The sequence below is a fragment of the Rattus rattus genome, chromosome 6 (genome assembly GCF_011064425.1).
Source record: "Rattus rattus isolate New Zealand chromosome 6, Rrattus_CSIRO_v1, whole genome shotgun sequence".
NCBI lineage: Eukaryota > Metazoa > Chordata > Mammalia > Rodentia > Muridae > Rattus > Rattus rattus.
This window is the reverse complement of record NC_046159.1, coordinates 4,136,145-4,152,295: the sequence shown is the minus strand read 5'-3', so window position 1 is coordinate 4,152,295 and position 16,151 is coordinate 4,136,145. Positions and strand designations below refer to the sequence as shown.

At 45.8% G+C, this 16,151-nt stretch overlaps 1 protein-coding gene across 1 annotated transcript in view; it reads left to right on the top strand.

The window, feature by feature from the left end:
* Positions 1-16,151, top strand: part of Itpr2 (inositol 1,4,5-trisphosphate receptor type 2) — a 387,801-nt gene that overhangs the window by 22,516 nt on the left and 349,134 nt on the right. The window contains exon 2 of the mRNA XM_032905407.1: positions 6,326-6,396. Within this exon, the coding sequence (XP_032761298.1) occupies positions 6,326-6,396 (71 nt within the window). The remainder of the gene's footprint in view (positions 1-6,325; positions 6,397-16,151) is intronic.

Below are 16,151 nucleotides of genomic sequence, written 5' to 3'. Positions count from 1 at the left end.
GGGGACAAGAGCGTCACCGTGGTTCAGACCAGAGGAATGTCAGCATATCCGGTCACTTCGTCTTCCTAAAGCTGTCTTTCTCAGATATGAAGTCCTGTGTGCCCTGTGACACTCAGAGTTGTTAACTGTTTCCTTGTGGCAGTGGCTTTTTAGTTGAATTAAATTGTAACGTGGAGCAGGGCTGCGTGCCTGCAATCTCAGTCCTTGGGAGACAGAGGCAGGAAGATCAGAAGTTCAATGCCAACCTAGCCTGATCTACATAAGACCTGGCTCAACTCCCTTCCCTGCATAAATAAAAATTAAGAAATACATATGTTCATATATATTGTGTAGGGTATGGAGACATCAAATTAAGAGAAAAGATACATAAACCTATATATAGATGGCAGCAATGACCCTTAGGACCACATGGTCTTCTTTTAGGAAGATAATATGTAGCTCTTCTATTCCTTCACTTTCTAGAGATTGTCTGTTGCGCTCTCTCTCTCTCTCTCTCTCTCTCTCTCTCTCTCTCTCTCTCTCACACACACACACACACACACGCACACACACGCACGAACCCATGTGTGCTCTTGAGAGTTTCTGCTTTATCTTCTCCGTACCCCTTACTATATTTGAGACCCTCTTCCTCTTACAAAGGGTTAAGGCAGCCTGTTTCAAGCTGTTTTACTTTCAGAGGAAGACTGAAGGAAAGCAGCCAGCTCCATAGCATAGTGTGAGGTGTTTCTGTGCCTCGCCTGTCGAATAGAGGAGGCCTCTCTTTGCTCTTGACTGAGATCAAAAAGATTAAATTTGTGTTAAGAATTGAAAGACCTCAAGACCAAAAAATTCAAGACCTCTTACCTCAAGGTATGCTTTTGCTCATAACTGTGGCCCCAGAACCTGGGACAGCGCTTGGCTCATAAGCAACACTTGAGATAAATCTGGGCTAGCACAGAAGTGGCTTAGTTTCTAATTTTTAATTTTAGGGATTCTTGTTTGTTTGTCTTGGAGACAGTGTCTAATGTACGCATGTAAGCTGAGATTGCTTGGGGCTTATTATGTTATCCTTGGATTCCTGATCTTCCTGCCTTCACCTCCCACTGGGATTATAGGTCCGACCTACCAAGCCTGGTTTTTAGGAATGGTTTAATGTTTTCTGGTTTCTGCCATGTCGATTGGAGGTGTGTCTTTGGAATGACAGCTTTTCCTTTTCGGTTTACATTTAGTTGTTGGAAAATGCTGGAAGCCCCGTGTCTGCAGAATGGGAAGTGTGCTTCTCAGCACATCCCTTTCTTAGAAGCACCCAGGCTTGGGTTGACTCAGAAGCAGAGTCACCTGCCTTAGCTTTAACGAGGCACCTTCTAGCCTGTCCAACTGTGTGGAAACAAAGCGTCTTGGGCTGCAATGACTGTGGGAATGGCTGCGCAGCTGCCAGAGGCTTTTCTGGCTAGGGAACTTCTTTTGCCAACTATTTCCTCTAAGAATATCTCCCTTTTATGTCTGCTCAGCCAGGAAGTGATAGCTGCATCTCATGTTCTTTGCTCCTTTGAAGAAGGCAGCATGGTTGAGGAAGCGGGAAGGGTGGGTGCTTAGCTCCAGACCTAGTCGTGCTCCACACTACTCTGAGGAGTTCACAAGATGGAAAGTTTCTGGGCATGTAACATGCTGCCCTGCTCTGTCCTGGTGCTGTCGCTGGCTAGATGATTTTGGAGAGCTTTTGTCATCTCTGTCTAGAATGTAATATCAAATATACAGTTTTCTCGGAGAAGGCCATGTGAATTTCTGTGTCATTGACCCCCTCGTTTCTTCCTCTATTTCTGTGATGCTTGTCTGTGGCACCATTAAGCCCCATTTTATCTTCCGGATCTTGTTTTCTTTGCCTTCATGATCCACTGAAATATCATCTACTAACCTCCGACTCCCAGTCCTGAGGGCGCTGTTGACTGGAGGCAAGCCCCTAGCAGTGCAACAAAGTAACAGCTTGAAGTGTTTGCTGCAGCTGGACAACAGGGTGTCAGCGGTGTCAGGTTCATAAGTTCAATGGAAGCCAAGAGAATTAAAGACAGGAAAACAAAACAAAACAGAAAAACCTTAAACATGGGGAAATTGACACTAAAGCAATGGAGTCAGGACATGCAAACCATGTAGTCTGCTGTATTGAGTTTTTCAGTTTGTTCCAAAGGAAAATATTTTATAAGCTGATACACTTTATATACTTATGAAGACTCATAAATTGCTATGTTTTATAAGCTAAGTGATTCAAATTTATGTTACATATATATGAATTGGTGTTCACTTGCTTAATAAAATGCCTACATAGTATTGCATGCTTAGTCTGACAGCAGTGAGGTTTCCAGCACCCACATATTTCTTTTAAGTTAAGTTTTCAGGTTACCATATGTGCTGGCTAGCTTTATGTCACCAATGACACAAACTAGTGTCATTGGAAAGGAGGTAGCCTCCAATGAGAAAATGCCTCCATAAGATCGGGCTGTAGACAAGCCTGTAGGGCATTTTGTTATTTGGTGAGTGATGTAGAAGGGCCCAGTCCATGGTGGGTGGTTCTATCCCTGGGCTGGTGGTCCTGGGTTCTGTTGGAAAACAGGCTGAGCAAGGTAGAGGCAGCAGCACCCATTCATGGCCTCTGCATCAGCGTTGGCCTCTAGGTTTCCGCCCTCTTTGATTTCCAGTCCTGACTTCCTTCAGTGGTGGACCCAGATGTGGAAGTGTAAGCGGAATAAATCCTTTGCTCCCCAAGTTGCTTTTGGTTACAGTGTTTCATCACAGCAAGAGTAACCCTGACTAGGATACAAAGTATCAGATCCGAGGCATCTCCATGGTTCGTCATTCTCTCCCCCACTGCTCTCCTTTCCTGCCTTCCTCTCTCCAGCTCACTTTCTCTAGTTCCTTCTCCATCTACCTTATTACATTCAATCCACAGTCCTGTCTATTCCTCACCTTGCTAGGGTGAATGCACACTTGGGAATAGATGTGTGGACAGCAGGGCACAGACATGCTCAACTTTAATTTTTAAAACAATTTTATTTAGTTATTTATGTGTATGAGCACTTGTGTGCATATATGTCTGGGTGCCATATATTTATGTGCCTGGAGGCCAAAAGAGGGTGTTGGATCCCTTGGAATGGGAGTTTCAGATGGTTGTGAGCTGTCAGGTGGGTGCTAGGAGTCAAACCCTAGTCCTCTGTTAAGAGCCAGTGCTATTAATCATGGAGCCATCTTTCCAGCCCTAGCTTATTGGGTTTTTAGTATAAGGGGCTTTAAATGTCCTATAACATGTCTCATAACATGTAGACTGATACTTGTGCTTCCTTCCACCCTCCTTCCTTTCTATTTCTTTAAGTCTTTAGGGTGAAATTATTAGTTTCCACAGACGTTGTTTAAGGAGCAGGCAGCTCCTTAGGTAATTCTGGCTTTCTCTAGGCTCTGGGTAGAGAAGACTAGACTGTGCTTGCAGAAGCTTGCTATGATCTGATTAATTGTCTCCCTTCCAGGGGTTGGGGATTTAGCTCAGTGGTAGAACGCTTGCCTAGGTAAGTGCAAGGCCCTGGGTTCGGTCCCCAGCTCCGAAAAAAAAAAAATTGTCTCCCTTCCCCTTTCTCTAAGACTGTTCAGCGATGAGACTAGAGGGCGGAGCTCAGATTGGGATTCACAGAGATAGGCCAAGTGTCACTTCTGTAATTTTTATGTACCCTAGATAGGACTGAGGTTTTTTTGTTTGTTTTCTTGTTTGTTTGTTTTTTTTGTAATCATTCTGTTTTGAGTTCTTACTATGTCGTGGTTCCTTAGAAGATCTGGCCTCTCTTCCACAGCGTTTTGTCCTAGTCTGACATTGTGATACACTCAGGGCTGCTTTCCAGCTCGGTGTCAGGAACTCAAGTTGGACTGGGGGTGGTGACATTAGGCTTTGCTCTCTGGATACAATTCAACTTCCTGTTTCTAAGAAAACACCATCTGAAGACCTGTAAAAGCCATTTCTGCATGCCCGGAAGCTTGTGTCAACCATGCTTAGTAACTAGCATGAATACCATGCACACACATGCGTATATAATCAACATTACAGGGTTACATCTCTACATGTACGTGATACTGCTTGACCACTCCTCCCTCATGGAAATCTGTTCTCATAGGAAAAAAACAATCTGAAGTGGATCCTTAACTGTGCAGTGTGGTGCACGGTTTAATCCCAGCACTTGGGAGACAGAAGCAGGTGGATCTCGGGGTTTAAGGCCAGACTGGTCTACAGAGCAAGTTCCAGGGCAGCCAGGGCCACACATAGAAACTCTGTCTCAAAAAAACCAATGAACAAACAAACAAATGATCCCTTTAGTAACTAAATAAACCAGGAACCAACATTTCATATTGGTTGGGTTTTTATCCAAAGTGAATGGAATTGACACATTTAGAAGATTCTAGTTAATACCATATTGGAAAAGGATGAAGAGGACAGATGTTACCTGGACACCTCCCTCTGAAAGGATTACTGTATGTTCTTATAGCTCACACATCCTCACAGCACTGGGGCAGCCTTGGCAGTCAGGCCCATTGCTCTGCCCCTGAGAGGTCAAACTTGAGTCTCATCAGACCTCTCCTGTGGCTGGCTGGGCTGTCTTGAAGATTATTGTGTCCCTTATTCATTTATAATCAACAAAAGGCTGGAGCATTTGGTTTCAGACCCTAGGACAAGGGACCGAGGTGCATATTTTACATATCAAAGCAGACCTGGTCTCCCAGCATCCTTCAGTCCCTATCTGACATACCTTGCCCCAAACCTTGAACTTTCCAGCTCAGGGGCTGGGCTGCCCTTTCCCCCAGAGGCTCTTCGCTTTATAATCCAGACATTTTGGTCTCGTCTCTTCTCTTCTCTTCTCTTCTCTTCTCTTCTCTTCTCTTCTCTTCTCTTCTCTTCTCTTCTCTTCTCTTCTCTTCCCTTTTCTTCTTCTCTTGTGCTCTCCCCACACCCCGTGCCAAGTTCCCAGGTCTCCTTTCTTGGGGTCAGTGAACTTACCCACCCAAAAGCAGCTTCCCAATAAACCTGCCTTTAATATAATCTAATTTGGCTTGAAATGGCTCATTTCACCAGTGGAGAAATAACCTATCAACACCTAACAACAGAAGTGAGAAAATTGTAAAAGCTGGGTCTGTCTTTCTTTCTTTCTTTCTTTCTTTCTTTCTTTCTTTCTTTCTTTCTTTCTTTTCTTTCTTTCTTTCTTTCTCTCCTCCCCTTCCTCTTCCTCCTCCTTCTTGGGAGACAAAAATCTTTAAAAAATGCCTACGCAGCCCTGGCTGTCCTGGAACTCTCCAAGTAGACTAGGCTGTTCTCAAACTCAGAGATCAACCTGCCTCTGCCTCTCAAGTTCATGCACCACTATACCAGGCCCCTGACCACTGTTAATATTTTGCTATGTTCTATTAAACATTGTCCATTTTATGCATATGTGTGTATGCAGAGTGTATGTGTAGCATGTGTATGCAGGAGCCGGAGGATGCAGGAAGAGGGCCCCATAACCAGAGCTGGATGCACAAATGGTTGTGAGCTACCAATGTGGGTGTTGGTAATCAAACCCCGGTCTTCTACAAGAGTAGTATCTCTCCAGCCTCTATGTTTTCATATGTACATATGCACATGTATGTGTATATGTACGGTTGTTTTAAATTATTTGTTCTTTGGTGATTTTATATATGAATGCAAAGTGTTTACATTGTATCAAGCCTTAGCCTCCCGTCCCCCCATTCTGTCTCTGTTTCTTCTACCCAATGCCATTCCTCCTCCTTGTCCTCCCCTTACCCACTGAGTCAATTAGGGTTGCCCACTACTTGTGCAAGAGTGTAGGGCCATCTATTTCAGCATGGGCAACATGCTGGGGCTGTACCTCTGAAGAAAAATGACGTCATTTCACCTGCTAAATGCTCTTCAGTTAACAGTGGGGCCTTGTGAGTCTCCGACCCCCCCGCCCCGCCTCCACCTTCATATTTGGAGTCTTATTGGCTGGGTTGATCCTATGTATGTTGTTTTAAATATGCATCTACAACTTGCCATTTGGTCAGCACTTATTCCCACAACATCCCAGAGGTCAGGGCATCTCCTTCAACAGGGTTTCAGATAGCTCAGCTGCGCTTGGTGATTGTCAAGGTCATGGCCAACCAAACGAGCTTCCTACCACTTAATGCTTCCTATTCTTCCCAGAACCTAATCTTTTTATGAATCTTGGACTCTCAAGAAGTTTCTGAGTATTCAAGCTGTAAATATTTATCCGATGTCCTTGTGCGGTGTGTGGTTTATGAGTGTGATGATGTTAATAGTATAAACATTCTTTCCCCCCAGGTTGGTGGATGACCGTTGTGTGGTGCACCCAGAGGCGGGGGACCTTACCAACCCACCAAAGAAGTTCAGAGGTAAGAAAAAAAAATTAAGATTGTGTGTGGGACCTCAGGGGGCAGACTATGCTGTGCCTTAAGGTAAAAATAATGTTTAAATTTTACTCAGTGGAAATAATTTCCGATTTCCCCATAGGTTTTGTTGTTGTTAAATTTGGAGGGATCTATGATGAATTATCTGATTTTGGTTTTGTAGTCCGGCATCTATAGGCTGCCAAGAAACCCTGGTAATTACCTATGAAAGATGAACTTTTCAAGCCAGTAGATATAACTAAATACTATTTATTTATAGACTTTGTGACTGTCATGTTTTAAATGTCATAGTGTTTTACTGTTAGCTTGCTAATTATCTTTATGAAAGTCCCATGTTATGTGAATGTGGCGCTTAGAGTCATACCCAGATGATATGTGGTAACTGTTGTCTTAGAGCTTCGTGGTCTCCCTGACTGAGAAACCGGTTGCAGTAGCAGGTTGAGTATAACTCAGCCGCTGCAAAAGGATTAATGGAAGCATTCTAGAAAACAAACAAAAAGTAACTACAGCATCCCACAAAGGATCTGCAGGCTCCTACAGCTCTCAGGCTACAATGTATCACAGAAGGAAGTCAGGGCAGGAACCTGGAGGCAGGAACTGACACATTGGCTTGCTCCCATGGCTCGTTTGCTTTTTAATACAACTCAAGCCCACTTGCCCACAGTGAGCCGGGCCCTCCAACGCCAGCTACTAATCAAGATAATGCTCCCGAGACGAACTTGAAGGTGAAATGAGAAAACATCGGCATTGTCTCAATTGTGGTTCTCTCTTCCCAGATGTCAAGTTGGCAAAAACCAAACCAAACCACCCCCCCCAAAAAAAAAAAAACAAAACAAAACACAAAAACTAAAAACCAAACCAAAACCACAAGGAAAGAGCAAACAACAACAACAAAAAAACTAACCAGGACCATATAATAATATCTAGATCCATCCTTTTCCCTGAAAGTTTTACACTTTCATCATGTTTGTAACAGAGTAAAATTCCGTTGTGTGTGTATATACCACATCTCGTTATCCATTTATCCATTGATGGAGATCTGAGCTGGTTGAGGACTCCTCGTCCTCTACATCTTCTCTTTCATAAAACTTATTTTATTGTGTATATGTGCATACATGTGTGCTCCTTAGTGTGAGAATATGTGCTACATGTGTGCCGTGCCCATGGAGACCAGAAGTGGGAAGTGGCTGTGTCCTTTGCGAGAACAGCAAAAGCTCTTGCCGTGAAGACATCTCTCTCTCTATCTTGTCATTTGACTTTTGTTCTTTGATTGATCACACCCATTCTGACTTGGATAAGATAGAATCTTTAAGTAGTTTTAATCTGCATGGTCCCGACAGGCTAAGGATGTGGAACATAAAAATGTTGTTTGTATAATGATGGTTTGTGTTTCTTCTGGGGGAACTATTTATTTCATCAGTCTGCTTATTGATTGGCAGTTTTGTTTCATTCACTGATGGATTGTTGCAGCTTCTTAGTCAAGGTTACTGTTGCTGTGATGAAACACTGTGACCAAAAGCGAGTTTGGTGGAGGAAATAGCTTATCTAGCTTACACTTCCACATCACTGTTCATCACTGACAGAAGTCAGGGCAGGACCTGGAGACAGGGGCTGACGCAGAGGCCACAGAGGGGTGCTGCTTACTTGCTTGCTCCCCATGGCTTATTCAGCCTGCTTTCTTATAGGACCTAGGACCACCAGCCAAGGGTTGGCCCCACCCACAATGTGCTGGGCCCTCCTCCATCAATCACTAATTAAGATAATGCCCTACAGGTTTGTCTACAGTGAGATCTTACAGAGGCATTTTCTCACTGGAGGTTCCCTTTTCTCCAATGACCCTTGTCTTGTGTCAGGTTTACATGAAACTAGCCAGTACACAGGTTTTATATATATTCTTTTAAAAAATGTTTTTTTCAAGTTAGAGTTTCTCTGTGCAGTCCTGGCTGTTCTGGAACTTGTTCTGTTGACCAGGCTGGCCTTGAACACACAGAAATTCACCTGCCATTGTTTCTGCTGGGGTTAAATGCGTGTGCCACCACAGCCTGGCATACAGTCTAAGTTTTAACTTCCTTGCGTAAGGTCTGTCTCGCAAAGGTTCTCCACTCTGTTCATTCTGCTGATGGTTTTCTTCACTGTGTGAAAACTTTTTAACTCTTTTTTGTTGTCCCAGCTCTTCATTCTTTTTTTTTTTTTTTTTTTTTTTTGGAGCTGGGGACCGAACCCAGGGCCTTGCGCTTCCTAGGCAAGCGCCTACCACTGAGCTAAATCCCCAACCCCCAGCTCTTCATTCTTACATGATCTCCTGTGCTGCTGGAGTCCGGTTTAGAAAGTTCAAAAGAGAATAGTCTCAAAACCAGCAGTGTTAGTGATGAGGAGCAGGGGCGGGGGTGGGGGAAGCATGAATTTCAGGACCTGACTGTATTGTCTTGGGGCTCTGTCATCTAAAGTGGGTCACCTGTCAGGAGCCTCCGAGGGCATTTGTCACTGTCCCTTGAGACTTGAGCTGGATAGCAAGAACAGTGCCCGCTGATGAGCATTTGTAAGTCTTGCGGTGTCCCCAGGGGAAGCATTGCAGACACATTTGGTGACTTTATACAAATGTAGTTACGTTATAATGAAAGGGCATAGCGCGTCTCTGTTAAGCCTGTTTGGCTCTGACCTCACTCCACCCTCTTCTGGAGCAGAAATCTCTCTCCTTTTCTTTCTGTTTCTCAGTCATTGAATTTTACCCATAGAAGACTGGTTCTCCTCCCCCGAACAGCCATCGGATACTGTGGGTTGAGATATCCAAGTTCTCTCTGGGATCATGGGATCAAACTCGATTAAAAGGGCGTCTCAGGTCTGTGCTGTGAGTTTCAGCAGCCTCCTGCTTCCTTGGTTCTCAGTGGGATTTGCCCTTTCCAAAAGCAGGTTGTGTGAAAGGGCAGGTGACTTTGGAGAACAGGAAGGCTCTGGAAGGTAACAGATCTGTGCTGGAACTAACAGCCCTGTGCCCAGAGGCAGATGGACCCAGATGTAGGTTTCCTTGTTATCCAGTGGGCAGGGGTTCAAGGTGTGAATCACTGTCCCAGCAGGAGCCTGGCTTTCCTATAATCTGACTCTTAGCTCACCTCCCCTCTAGTTGGCTCTCAGTTCCTACTTCCACTTTAAAACTAAGCCTCTGTCCCTCCACTATCACTAGAGAAGTGTGTCGTTTCCAGTTGCAGACCCAAACATCCCTTGTCTGAAAGCCCAACTCTTCTCTGGAAGAGTCCAGCACAGAAGTCTCTGAGACTCACTGGCTTCTGTCCTCGTTTTCTCAACAGCCAGGAGCAAACTCTCCCAAAAGCTTCAGCCATGGGCAGCTTATTGTTGGAGCTCTGTTGGCACTTCTGTCCTTTCTGCTTGTGTCTGTTTCTCCTGCCCTCCTCTGCAGCTGCAAAAACCATTGCACACCGCCGCAGAGCTGACTGTGGGAATCACCGGCCCAGCATGTCCAGACTCCTCTGCCAAGTTTCCAGAACCTGATTGCTTCTTCCTTAGACCTTGTGAAGGGAACAATAGGCCATCATTGTAGCTAGCTCGGCACACGCTTTTCTCAAGTTAATTTGAGCGGTTTTCCTTTGCCCAGCAGTGAAATGTGGCTGTAGCTCAGGTCCTCCGATTTCTTGAGCAATTTGGTGTTTTTGGAACCAAAGTTCTAGGTTGGTTATAGTGGTGATTTCCCTAACCATGCACAATCTCGAAGTTTCCCATGAATGTGTCATGAGAAATTTTTCCTTTCGTGGTGTTGTTGTTAATAAAAGGATAAAGAAGAGGGGGAATTATGGTTTTTTTTTTGGAGCTGGGGACCGAACCCAGGGCCTTGCGCTTCCTAGGCAAGCGCTCTACCACTGATAAATCCCCAACCCCGGGAATTATGTTTTATGGTTTTATGGGGGTCTGGGAAAGGGGGTACCTCAGTGGGCCCATCCTGAGGCATCCCTTCCCCCGAGGGACCAGCCACACGATGATGGTATAGTATAGAATAGAGTTTACTCGGGACATGGGGAGGGGAGTTCAGAGGGTAGTAGGATGGGGGGTGCTGGTCATAAGCATGTGAAGAGAATCAGGGGAGGGGCACGGGGAGAGAGGGGACAAAGGTGCAAGAGAGCAAGAGCTAGAAAGTGAGGAGGGGGCAAATGGCCCCTTTTATAGTGTCAGGCACACCAGGTAACTGTGGGGGTGGAGCTTAGACAGAATGCTAACATGTGTGTCTAGGTAATGTCATCCCCTTCCTTCTAAAGTTCCAAGGACAAACCAGAGCTCTCCCTGGGGAACCAATGAGTTTATTGGACTTAAGCGCAGAGCATGGGTGACCTTGAAGCAACTACCTTAGGAGGTCTGCATGATGCCTCCTCTGTGACTGGTAGATGGGGGTTTGGTAGATGGGGTTCCCTGCTTTTAGACTTCTCCAGCTTGTACACTCAGCCCCTTCCTTGAGTCCCCAAGGCCATGTGCAATTATGAAATGGATGTTATTGGCTGGCTGCTCAGGCAAGGGTTCAGTAGCCCTCACACCCGATGTTTCTCTCAGGGATTGTGGGTAGTCTGTCAGCCCTGCTGTGATAGTCTCTTATAAACAGTGAGAGCTGATCTGAAGAGGAAGGTAACAGCCTAGCCAGGAGGACAAGGTCATCTCTGCTGTCTTATCGGCAGAGAAAACCAAGCTGTAACTAAATGAGCTTCCAGAGTTCCCCAAAGCCTAGCATACGGTTATCTCTGTAGAAACCACACACTGAGAAGGGAAGCAGACTAGCTCTGTCCTAAGGGAGTTTAAGGTTCTTTACAGTCAGGTTCTTCTTTTTATTTATTCTACTTGCTTGATTTTTTAATTTTTATTTGTTTTTATTTGAGCTAGGGTTTTGTATAGGGCAGGGTGACCTCTAATTTGCTACATTGCTGAGAATGGCCTGGAATTTTGCTATTCCTGTCTCTGCCCCTAGCTCTCAAGTGCTGGGATTAGAGGTGTGTGTGATACCGTGCTTGGCTTTCTCTGATTTTGCTTTTCCATTAATTAATTTATTTATTCACTTTGCATCCCAGTCACTACCCCTCCCCCTCCAACCCAGTCCCTGCCTCACACAGTCCCTATCCTCTCCCCTCTCTTCTCCTCTGAGAGGGTGGAGCCCCTCCTTGGGTATCCCCCCTCCCACCCTGGCCTCAAGTCTCTGCAGGACTAGGCTCACCTCCCACTGAGGCCAGACAAGGCAGCCCAGTTAGGGGAGTATATTCCACAGACAGGTAACAGCTTTAGGGATAACCCCCCATCCCAGTTGTTGAGGGACAGACATGAAGACTGAGTTGCACCATCTACTACATATGCGCAGGGGCGCCTAGGTTCAACCTGTGTATGGTCTTTGGGTTGGTGGCCCAGTCCCTGGGAGTCCCCAAGGACCCAGGTTAGTTGACTTTGTTGGTCTTCCTGTGGGGATCATTTGCCCTTTGGAGCCCCTAATCCTTCCCCCAACTCATCCACAAGACTCCCTGAGCTCCATATACTGTTTGACTGTGGGTCTCTGCATCTCTTTCGGTCAGCTGCTGGGTAGAGCCTCTCAGAGGACAGTTATGCTAAGCTCCTGTCTGCAGGCATGACAGAATACCATTAGTAGTGTCAGGGATTGATTCTTGTCTGTGGGATGGGTCTGAAGTTGGGCCAATCATCTGTTGGCCTTTCTCTCACTCTCTGCTCCACCTTTGTCCCTGCATTTCTTATAGACAGGACAAATTTTGGGTTGAAAGTTTTGTGGGTGGGTTGATGTCCGTATCCCTCCACTGGGGACCCTGACTGGCTACAGGAGGTAGCCTCTTGAGGTTCCATATTCCCATTGCTATGCTTCTCAGCTAAGGTCATCCCCATAGACTCCTGGGAGCCTTCCCTACCCCAGGGCTCTGGCATACTGTAGAGCGGTCCCCCACCCCATCCCCACTTCCTTTGTTTTTAAAAAACAATCTTGAGACTCTGTGATAAAGGTGCCTGCCCAGGAGAACTGTAAAGCTGGCTCAGGGAATTCTGCCCTATTCTATTCCCTCAAATCCTTGTGTAGCTGCTACATTTCTTCTTGTTGTGACAAAAACCAAGGCAGGAAGGGTTCACTCTTGCTCATGGTCAGAGGCTTCAGTCTGTTGACTCAGGGAATACCTGATGGCAGGGACAGCTTGAGAGGGTGATGAAGGCTGTGAGGGTGGCCACTCATATCTGGGCAGGTCAGTGAGCAAAGAGAAGGGGATTGTGGGTACTCTCTCGACTCTCACCTTTTCTCATGATATTATTCTGGGGTGAGCCACCTTCAGGCTGGCCTCCCCCCTCAGTCAGCCTGTCTGAAAACGTCCGGCAGACAGGCTCAGAAGTGAGACTCAGGTGCTTCCATGCTCGATACTAAATTCCAGACCTTTGGATTGTGCAGGTTTTCCCACTCTTCCATGGTTTCCCCGGGGAGCAGGTGATGCATTTGGTTCCTCAGCTCTTTTTTCCTAAGAGTTACAATGTTTCCTCAGTCTCTATTGCTCTTGCCCTGGTTGCTTTGGAAGAGTACAGCCAGAGAGTTTACTGACTTTCTTACCGACTGGCTCCTTTTGGTATTTTTGTTACAATTCTAAAGTCTAGAGAGACACACCACAGAGCTTATGCTCACACCTCTATGTGTCACAGGCCATAGCGCCGACATGGTGTACTGCTAGTCTTGTTTCCCGATGGATGATTTCACATCCCCTGTGTTAAATGAAGAGGGTTGCTTTTGTTTATTTTATGTTGGTTTTACATTGGCTTCTTTCCCTTTGTGGGTCTCCCTTTCCTGGGAAACCCTCTTGTAAGAATGGAGTCCTACAAAAGTCTGGGTGTGCCAGGAGGAGAAGCTGACTTCTGTGAAAGCAAGAGTGGTTTATTTGTCCTTCTGTGACCCTAACGGTGAGGAAACTCAGACATGAAGGTGAAACCAAGGAGCTTGTCCCCAGGAGGGCCAAGGAAAGAGATGGCCCCTGACCCAAGGTTGGGCTTTTTGGACTAGAAGAACGTTTCAACTCTTGAGACCCTGCCGTTGTTGACTCTTGTCTATTTCACAACCCACCAAGTCTATCACAGGGCCACTCCTGGCAAGCAATGCATGTTTAGAGGTCATAAGTCACGATGTTTCAGGAGCTGGAATCTAAAGGAAGAATTTCTGTTCTGTGCAATGTAAAAGGCAGATGGTGAAAAATCAGGGGCTTAGGTGTAACCAGCGAGGAACTATAACCCGACCCCTTTCCTGGTGACCACAGAAGGCACTTTGAAGGTACAGCCTCACGCTGTGCCTCCAGTCATGGAGGCTTCACGTCCAAGCACACAAATGAAGACTTCTTATTAATGTGTGCACACATGCATGCGTATGCGTGCGTGTGTGTGTGTGTGTGTGTGTGCGCGTGTGTATGTGTGGCCAGAAGTCAATATTAGATGTCTCCCTGTATCTCTCCCCTCCATATTTTTTGCTGAGCCTGGAAGCTCTCATTTCAGCCAGCTCAGTTCTGTCCCCAAGGTCAACTGTCCCTAGTTACAGATGCACACTGCCACCCCAGCTTTTTTACATGGGAGCTGAGGATTCAGACTCTGGTCCTTGGGCTTGTGGTAGGTACTTTACCCATAGAGCCACCTCCTCAGGCCCCGGTGGCCGAACATGCTAGTCTTTTGTAGCATGTATGTGTTACACCTACTGCCTCCACCAGCCCAACACTTGCTCTGTGGAATTTCTTCAGATTTGGGTTCATGTACTTTTTCATTTTTATTTTGACTCAGGTTTCCCAGGCTGCCCTCAGACTTGCCATGCAGCAGAGGCTGAACTTGAATCCTTTTTCCTCCATCCCCTGAGGGTGGGATGGTCCACACCCACCATCCTTAGCATGAGTGTCATGTTTTTTTCTTTCTTTCGTACACAATGAGAAACTATTTCATGAAATCAGGTAGCTTAATTTATTGGGCGTTTGATACGTCTATGCAGGATCGTGCTTCAGGCTTTCTAGACTTTATCATTTTGTCACCAGAGAGTGTTGCTATTCAAAATTGGAGTTCGGAAATCTGAGGGCACCGAGGTCATGCAGCCGGCCTAAGGTCACTTGACCTTTTGGGGCAGAGCTGAGATCAGTGCTTAGGACCCTACAGATCTTGGAATTTTGCTTGTCTGGAAATTCTACCTCTTGGCCCTCACAGCTGTGTGAGAGAACCTGAGCTTTCCCCCACCTTAAGTATTCATCTCAGGCGATATTCCTTAGCTCCTTTCTTCCTCGTTCTTGGTATGTTTTAACTCCTTAATGTTGCTGCTAACTACAGATTTCTCAGGTGTTCTCTAGACAACATGTGGCCTTTTTTGTTTTCTGCCAAGCTCCTTGTGGGTGAGTCTGACACTTGATATTCACCAAGGACTGAACACAGTACAGTTGAGGTCATCTCGGTCTTGGAGTCCATATTTACAGCTCAAGGGAATTTCTTCCTTCAAGTTTTCAGTGAACCCGAACTCTGATGTAATAATTTGTTGCTCAAAGAACTTTGGAGGTCTGTGATGGATTCCTGGCCAACAGCTACATGGTCTGTTTAGGACCTTTAAACACCCTTCACTGGGAAGTTATTTGGACTGTAGACAGCAGTGTCTGTGAAGGTCATCCTGATAACCTCTGTTTAAAGCTAATGTCCTACGACTAAATATCCTGATTGATAGTTGAAAGGAGATAATAATGAGCTGGCTTTCTTCAGTGAGATTTTAGGGAAGGGGGAGGGGAATGGATTCTAGTGCCTGCTTCGTTCTCCCGTGGAGCTATGTAGGATTGCAGGAATCTGTGCGCTTTTAAAGTGCTGGGAAGGTGGTGTAGGCTTAGATTTTCCAAACTCTACTTTAGTCAGGGTTCTTAAACATTTCCGTTTCCCTTTACCCGGCCAATCGAAGGTAGGGGAGAAAGATGATTAGTACAACATAGGGGGATGTGAACCTGTTTAGAAGTAGTTCTTTAGGGGGCGGTTCTGATCTTCGTCGACAGGATAAAATATCAAACACAGAAGCAGCCGTCCAGTCCAATTGGCAAACACTAAACACAAGTCCAGAAGAATCCACCAGGCTCTGCTGAACCAGCAGGAGTTCAAGGAAGCAGCAAGAAGCAGCTGAAATACCACAAGAAGTTCTTTGCTGCTTTTTCTCGCTACAAAGTCACAACAAGCAAAGATCAAGGAAGGCCAGCAGAGTGTTGCAAGGCAAACCAATGCAAGAGCGTCCTTTACTGCCCATTGGGTTATATTTCTACCCTTTCCAAACGTCACACATCCTCTCAAGTGTCTGCTCCGGCAAAACATCCTCACACAAGACAGCTTCCAGAAAAACATCACATGACACAACCGAGTCTCTAAAGAGAGCGGAAATTTCTACTTCAAAATGGCCCAGTGCTTAAGGTCCCTAGCTGCTCCCAGGGCCTACGTGGCTCCTTACAACCATCTGTAACTCCAGTTCTAGGGGAGCCAGTGTCCTCTTCTGACCTCATGGGCACCAGGCACATAGGTGGTGCACAAAGACAAATGCAGGCAAATCCTCCACACACATAAAATAAACAAAGCACATAGTGTTCCTGAGAAGGAGACACCTGTGATTCTGACTGATGGGGCAAGAAAGGGCTGTTTTGCAAGTTCCATGAATTGTAGAAAGCCACACTTACAATGAATTGTGCATCTAAAAAAACGCGAATACTGTATGAATTTTGGCTAACTTCTAG